We start from the raw sequence: 6950 nt of genomic DNA, 5'->3' as shown, positions 1-6950 counted from the left end.
CACGGTGATCACTCGGGGGTGTATGGACAGGCTGTATGTCGGCCGTTGTTGTTAGTGATGGATTGGAGTAAGATGTGTCGTTCTAGCTTGGTCGCTTGTTGAGGGGGAGAGACTATCAGACTGTTGCTACGTGCATTCAGAGAGGATTTCGGGGAGAGATGGTATGGGGATATGTGTTCACATGCTATGAATCGAATAGCAATCTATACTGGAGCCTCATCTCGAGAGCCCCACACTAGTCCTATAAATTCCATGACTTTCTTATCTTCATTGTATCTCATCAATTCTCTCTTACTTTTTCATCTTGCGCTTACACTAACGGTACATCTGTATAGTGTGGCTCGTTCGAGAGTGTCGGAGTCAGTGGATGTGAATCTCTCCTCTCCCGCTCAGTGTATCACTAGAAGATGTCCCTGCCAATGCCATCACCATCATCTTCCTCCTCATCGTCGTCGCCGGTGTCGTCTACGCCTGGAGAAAGCGGAGTGACGGAGTATCAATTGCAGAGTAGTGTCGCTGGGTTGGGCATTACTTATATCCGTGATTGACAGCTAGCGAATTAAGATAGTTCGAGGCGGCCTGGGGTTATCTCGGAACCACAGTTTACGACTAAAAGTCTGTTTCCAGAATTACGAAAATCTCAGAAATTTTCCTATCAAATGTCTATAGTACGCCTAATCCAGTCGCGGGGAGAAATGTGTCGCCAGGCCTTGGAACTCGCCTGAAAGTTGATGCAGCATCTACCGGTCGGATACTGCACGGATCCACTTTTCTAAAAAACTTCACTTGAACATTTTCTATTCGAAACGCCCCGACCAAACGTTTTCTCGATCTTGTGGAGGTCATCTTCATCCCTACTGATCCTATCAGATCAGCTGCCGAGACCGCCGAAAGTCTACAGTTGCCAGGAGATCGATTTAGAGCTGAAGGCGTTGAAGATTGAGAACCAGATAATTCACAGTATGATCAACAGGTACGCAGCGGAGCGATGCAGACGGGGGGCGCTTTAGTTGAATCGTATGAAATGTTCCCAATAGTTGTGGTGAACGCCATTGCAACTGATTTAATGTGACATCCAGAAATCTGAAAAGCAAGGTATGCATGTGGCTGTAGTGAGCCTGGTGGAATTTTATGGAAGACTCTAGGTTGGTTGGCATACTTCGGAATATCTGGGTCGCGGTAGCTGCTGGAGATTAGTGAATACTTGTGTGTTTAGATTGGAGCTCGAGCGAATGAGAGTTGTAGGGAAAGGCAGTAGTAGCGGTCGAAGGGCTGCTGCCTCTTCCCGGTCTGGTTCGTAGTATTATAATTTCACTTTCACAGCTTCCTCGTGTTGTTGTTGGTGTTCTTGGATGATAGTGAGCAGGGTAGTGTGTACAGTGTTGTTCCTTTATTGATGCACAAGAAGACAGAGCAGGAGGAGGTGGTAGGTGCGTGAATATTTGTATGTTTAGATTGGAGCTTGAACGCATCAGCGTTGTGGGGAAGGTAGCAGCAAGCGGAGGGTTGCTGCCGCGTAGTATTATAATTTCACTCCCTCGATTTTCTTGTGTTGTCGGATTAGTCATGGTCGCGTATGTGCTGTATACAGTCTTGTCGTTGTGAATGGGCAAGAAGACAGAAGAAGGCGTAGTGGTAGAGTTAGGAGGAGGGGTCTCATCGAGCCCTAGAGTGTCCGATGGGTCAATATCGAAACGGAAGAACTCTATTGGGAGCAGCGATGATGGGAGTCGCCGTCACCATCATCACCACCATAAGGATAAGAAGGATAAGAAAAAGAAAAAGAAGGAAAAGAAAGAAAAAAAAGCTCAGTTGCTGGCAGCAGGTATATCGGGGTCTTAATCGTTTTACGTGAAGTGGCGTAATACTCTGCGATATTCGGGGTGCTATGGAGTAGTCGTAAGATATAATTTTTACTACTAGTGTTTTCATATCACGGATGAAACTCCATTATATTGTCTATTATGGTTGAGGAAGATCATCTTGTTAGGTACGGCGATTGATACGGCTCAGTCGGTGTACTCTACGCGGAGTAATCGAATACGTTTGCGAGGGGTAGGGGATGCAGTGATGGAGGAGACTAAGGCAGATGTATCTGCTACAGCAACAGCAGCAGGCTCGGCGACGTCTAGTGTTTCTTCTACGGTAGTCGGTCTTTATCTCTTGTCGAAGTGGTAGATGGCGGGTTTTCAGGCCCTGCCACCAGGGGTGAGGTTGACGGCATCAGCATTAAAGCAACAGGCGGCGGCTGCAGGTCAGATGCTGCCTTCTAGTAGTAAGAATAGTAGTAGACGAGCTGTTGGTGTCATAATCTGACCTATCAGGTGGCCGATCTGCATTGCGGATATACTCCAACAAGAGCGCTGCTGTTAATAGTGGAGAAGTGATGAATAGGCCGATACCAGTCATCGGGGAAACGCAGGTAGGAGGAGAGGGGGGACTATGACCAGTCGGACTGGACTCTTCTGTAGGACACTGCTACGACCCAGCTCATGGACCTATCGGGAAGAATGAAGTTGAAACCGGACCACAGGGATCGGCCGCTTTGGGTGAGCGCCTCCGCATATTGATGAGGTATCCCATATAACCGTTCAGGTGTGTCCCGATGGTCGCATTATTTTCGAGGCGGGTCTTCATCCGGATCTATTCGGTCCGGTGACAGATTTTCTCGTTGCTATCGCTGAGCCTATATCGAGACCGTCGTGGGTGAGTCAGCGAGTTTGGGTGTTCGTGCTTGGGAGGAGGGTATTGGGTCTCGCTCAGGTTCATCACTTCCAAATCACAGTGTTTTCTCTGTGAGTAGAGCTGCGGGGGTTGGTCTGTGTGTGTGGGAAATCTTCGCTGTGCGCAACAGGTACGCGGCGATATCTTTGGGTATGTCCGTGGAGGAGGTCATAGCTGACCTTGATCGTTTCTCGAAGAATGAAATAGATCCAGTCCTCCTGGATTACATTCAGCAGAGTGGGTCGAGGATAGGCAAGGTTAGGCTGGTCCTACGCAGAAACAGGTAGCGCCAGTGCTGGGATGTATGTTCGCTTTCCTCACTAAAGTTGAATTTTATAGTTTCCTCACTAATTATAGGAGTTTATATACGTATGAGTAGTGGCATATACGAATTCGGGTGAGAGTTCATAGAAACCAACGAGAATTTCCTCAAATTTTCCATACTATCACCAACACACGTAGATGATCATGTGCATGTGGATGGCCGCCGCCGCCGTTGCTGCTGTGGTAGTCGAATGAGTTGATGTTCATAAGGTACTTCGTGGAATCGAGTGACTTGTCATTATTGAGAATGATAGAGGACAACAGCAAGATAAGGAAGTGTAAATTGGGTCAAATAATCTCTAGTAAGTGTTGGTCGGGGTGGGAAGGGCCACGTCTCGGGTATCACAAAAACACTAGGGAAAAACATAACCCTCATTTTACTTCGCGAATAATGTATGCCGTGAAAAACGCGTAAGACACGTGAAATGCTGCGAGTTTCTCACGTGAAATGGGGTCATCTTTCCGGGCTGATTCGCGAAGTGTTCTCAATTCACTTCATATCGCGAATATCACGTTTTTCACATGGAGTATCACGCCACATCGCGTAAAACGGGTAAAAAGTCAATGCATCAGAATGGGGTTTCTGGGATACATGTCACGTGAAGTACGCGCAATCTCTCGAGAGTACGAAACTTTGCAGGACGAGGAGACCTCAACCATAGGGAGTTTCGAACTGAAACTTTGGGCTGATACCATATCACTCTGAAAACTATTTAGATTGCACATACTATAGCTCACAATAAGGCTTAGTAGTCACATTAGAGTGGGAACACTGTCCATCGCCGTAGTAATGGTCACCACTGTTCGCTGAGGGGCATTCTGCTTCCTGGCCCCTTGGGGTCGTTGCTAAGATTGCTAAGGTCTTGGTTGATGGTATAGAGGTTGTCTTTAGCGACGACGGCTGAGACCAATCCGGGGGCTGCCAACGCCTCTACTGGCGATAAGATGGCTGCGCAAGTCGTGCACATGTTTGAGATCAACTCGGCTGATGTGGAAACTGTGAAGGCAACTGCGTATGTTGAGCGGAGCGAAGCGAAGAATGTTATGGTATTTTGGTAGGTATCGCGAGATTCGGATACCGCTACTGGAGGAGTATGATTTTCGTGATGACGATGACTCCAATTACATCAACATGCAGTTTAGGTAGGGGCGGGGACTATGCATGGGAATAGCCTCTAGTACGGTGTAGAGTCTTTGGAAAGTTGATCCAGTTGTGGTATGGGATAGGGCTCGTTGAGGAGAAACCTGGAATGGCTGATAGTAGTCACTGTGAACTGTAGGCCTACTACGATCGTCCGACCATATCAAGAAAGGTCTCTGCATAAGATGTTCAGTGGCAGTCGAGCCAGGAGCGGTAGGGGCTGCTACAATGGATAAGTCGGGTACCTTGTGGGCAGGTATGATAGTGTTACCATGCGGTGCTGGTAAAACACTGGTGGGAATTACAGCAGCGGCTACAATGAAGAAACGAACGATGGTGAGGAGTGACCTGTGGAGAGGGTAAAGTGTTAGTGGTTGCCTTAGGTCTTGACGACTACGGCTGTGGCGGTGGATCAGTGGAAGCGGCAATTCGAGCTCTTCTGTTCGATCTCGCCTGATGACGTCATCACGCTAACAGCTGAGAACAAGCAACCGATACCAGAAGATCGGCCGTGCATTCTCATCAGCACGTAGGTCGCGGGTTCGATTCCACCCCCCTCCATCAGTCTCGGCGAATATATCGCATTATATTGGACAGAATAAGGTTATTCGTTCTCCTCGACAGGTACAGTATGTTCTCAGTATCATATGAGAGGATGTCTCGAGCATCGAAGGCGGTCTTTGAGTCCGTCACCAAGCTAGAATGGGGTCTGCTCGTGGCTGACGAGGTGCCGTTGCCGGGCTCTTAGTCCTCCTCAATGATCCCTACAGGTCCAAGTGATGCCGGCTAAAACATTCCGTTCGGTGGCGACCACGGTTCGAGCCCACTGCAAACTTGGTAAGGAAGAACTTCTAATGCAATTACCGCAAAATCTGTCGTGTGGATCTGCCAGGCCTGACTGCGACCCTTGTTCGAGAAGATGAGCTCGTCGAGGATCTGCAGTACCTCATCGGCCCCAAGCTGTATGAGGCGAACTGGCAGGAGCTCGTCAATGCAGGCTACTTGGCTCGGGTAGGCTCGTATGAGCCCTGGAGATTCCTGTTGGCATGTGCGAATGGTCAGGTCCAGTGTATCGAGGTGTGGAGTGAGATGCCTCCTCTGTTTTGGAAGGCATATTTGGAGACCAACACATACCACGTGAAAAGGGCCTTGTAGGTTTTCTTTGTTGGGTGGCTTGAGAGAGCTCTAAGGTTGGCAGGTATACATCTAATACCAACAAGTTGATGGCATGCGAGTACCTTGTTGCACTGCACGAATCTCGAGGAGACAAAATAATCGTCTTCTGCGATAACGTGGTGTTGTTGAAGGAGATGGCTCAGAAGACCAGAAAGGCCTTTATATGTGGCAGTGTCAGCATGGCTGAGCGAATGGCTTGCATTAGATGTTTCCAGCATAGTGATAAGATCAACTGTATCTACCTTTCCCAGGTGAGCCCCGGCCATACTTGAGGTCAGGGGTGTTGAGCTTATGCTTAGGTCGGTGACAACGCCATTGACATACCCAACGCCAACGTGGTCATACAGATCAGCTCACATTATGGCAGTAGACGGCAAGAAGCTCAGAGGCTTGGACGAATCCTTCGACCGAAGGCTTACCGCGATGACGCCGGCTTTAATGCGTATGTCTATGATATGTCGACGTGGGAAGGGAGGTGTGATTGGTGTCATGGTCAGATACTTCTATTCGCTGGTCTCGAAGGACACACCTGAAAAGGAGTATGCATTGAAACGGCAGAAGTATCTGGTTGATCAGGGGTATAGTTTCAAGGTGAGGAACTTCTCAGCGATCGCAAGCCTTTGGGTAGTGGTGTGTAGGTCATCGCTGACTTTGACGAGTCAGTACGGAAATCGGGGCTTAAGTTCGCCTATAGTGGTCCCGAGGCAGAACAGCACGTCCTTGAAATGGCCCTTGTTGCCGGCGGAAGTGGCGGGGAGTCTGCGAGAGAGGAAGAACAAAATCTCAGTATATGCGACTCTAAGTTCACGGTGAGACTATTATGATCAGCGTACTCAACTCTTAGTGATGAGCGTGTTAGGTTACGGCCGAGGATGAGAAGCAGTACTTGGATCGGTATACCTCGTTGGCGGACTTATCGGGCGGAGGTGCTGGTGGAGGCTACTACCAGCCGAGTGGCGCTCTGCCGTAGGGCCTTATCCACATTATAGCTATACGTTTGATTCCTACGTTACCATAAGTTTCTAAGCAGCTCATGAGAGTTTGTTTCGACCTTTGCTGGCGATGATGATGCTGATGTGATCGGGAACTCGCTAGGTGTGCAGGACTAGAAGGCCACTGTTCGTGAGCTCTTGGAGGGGCTACTCTTGCTACGGCATTCCATAGTGTGGGGCGAACTGTTCTATATTTAACTATGAGCGGCCGTCGCACTCGGACCGTTAAGGCTTCGGCATCGTCATCAGTGCCGACCAGGGGTTCCTCGAAGGTACATGTTCGGAATAACCAGTGTTGTCACCTTATCTGCTTGGATTCAGGATAAGGAGAACAGGGATGACCTGCGAGTTATTGCTACTGGCAGTTTGCTGGGTGATGGTCAGAGATGGAAGAAGAAATATCTCTGTACATCGCATGGCATCCGTCATCCTGTGGATGTTTGCCTTTCAGCCCATTCAGAGGTTCGACCACCACTGCGAGCCTTCCTGCAGCAGCGGACGAGAGTCGCGGCTACTGTGGTGGTGACACTAGACCTCGCCGTCACAGCTCTAAGTTGGTCGTTGGTATCGGATCTCATGGATGCTATCGCTTT

At 49.0% G+C, this 6950-nt stretch overlaps 3 protein-coding genes across 3 annotated transcripts in view; all 3 read left to right on the top strand.

Annotated features, from left to right (window-relative positions):
• Pmar_PMAR021221 (guanosine-5-monophosphate reductase, putative) overlaps positions 1 to 102 on the top strand; it is a gene marked incomplete at both ends in the record, with an annotated part of 549 nt that extends 447 nt beyond the window's left edge. The window contains 2 exons of the mRNA XM_002782626.1: positions 1 to 4; positions 56 to 102. The exon at positions 1 to 4 is cut by the window's left edge and continues 4 nt beyond it. Coding sequence (XP_002782672.1) covers positions 1 to 4; positions 56 to 102 — 51 coding nt within the window. The remainder of the gene's footprint in view (positions 5 to 55) is intronic.
• Positions 103 to 1990: 1888 nt separating this feature from the next.
• Pmar_PMAR021220 (hypothetical protein) lies at positions 1991 to 2145 on the top strand (the record flags this gene model as incomplete). Its single annotated transcript, XM_002782625.1, has 1 exon — positions 1991 to 2145. A coding segment is annotated over one exon (155 nt), but the record flags the coding sequence as incomplete, so codon positions are not given.
• Positions 2146 to 2178: 33 nt separating this feature from the next.
• On the top strand, positions 2179 to 6363 carry Pmar_PMAR021219 (DNA repair helicase, putative; the record flags this gene model as incomplete). Its single annotated transcript, XM_002782624.1, has 21 exons — positions 2179 to 2254; positions 2325 to 2422; positions 2472 to 2549; positions 2596 to 2706; positions 2764 to 2795; positions 2855 to 3007; positions 3259 to 3459; positions 3930 to 4061; positions 4108 to 4191; positions 4329 to 4402; positions 4446 to 4525; positions 4573 to 4718; positions 4814 to 4916; positions 4960 to 5026; positions 5082 to 5200; positions 5252 to 5340; positions 5388 to 5616; positions 5665 to 5807; positions 5863 to 5956; positions 6004 to 6174; positions 6225 to 6363. 21 exons carry the CDS (start codon positions 2179 to 2181, stop codon positions 6333 to 6335), a joined length of 2391 nt encoding a protein of 796 aa, XP_002782670.1. The 3' UTR covers positions 6336 to 6363.
• Positions 6364 to 6950: the final 587 nt, after the last annotated feature.

The sequence above is a fragment of the Perkinsus marinus genome, assembly GCF_000006405.1.
Source record: "Perkinsus marinus ATCC 50983 genomic scaffold scf_1104296938764, whole genome shotgun sequence".
NCBI lineage: Eukaryota > Perkinsozoa > Perkinsida > Perkinsidae > Perkinsus > Perkinsus marinus.
This window is presented reverse-complemented; position numbering and strand designations above follow the sequence as displayed.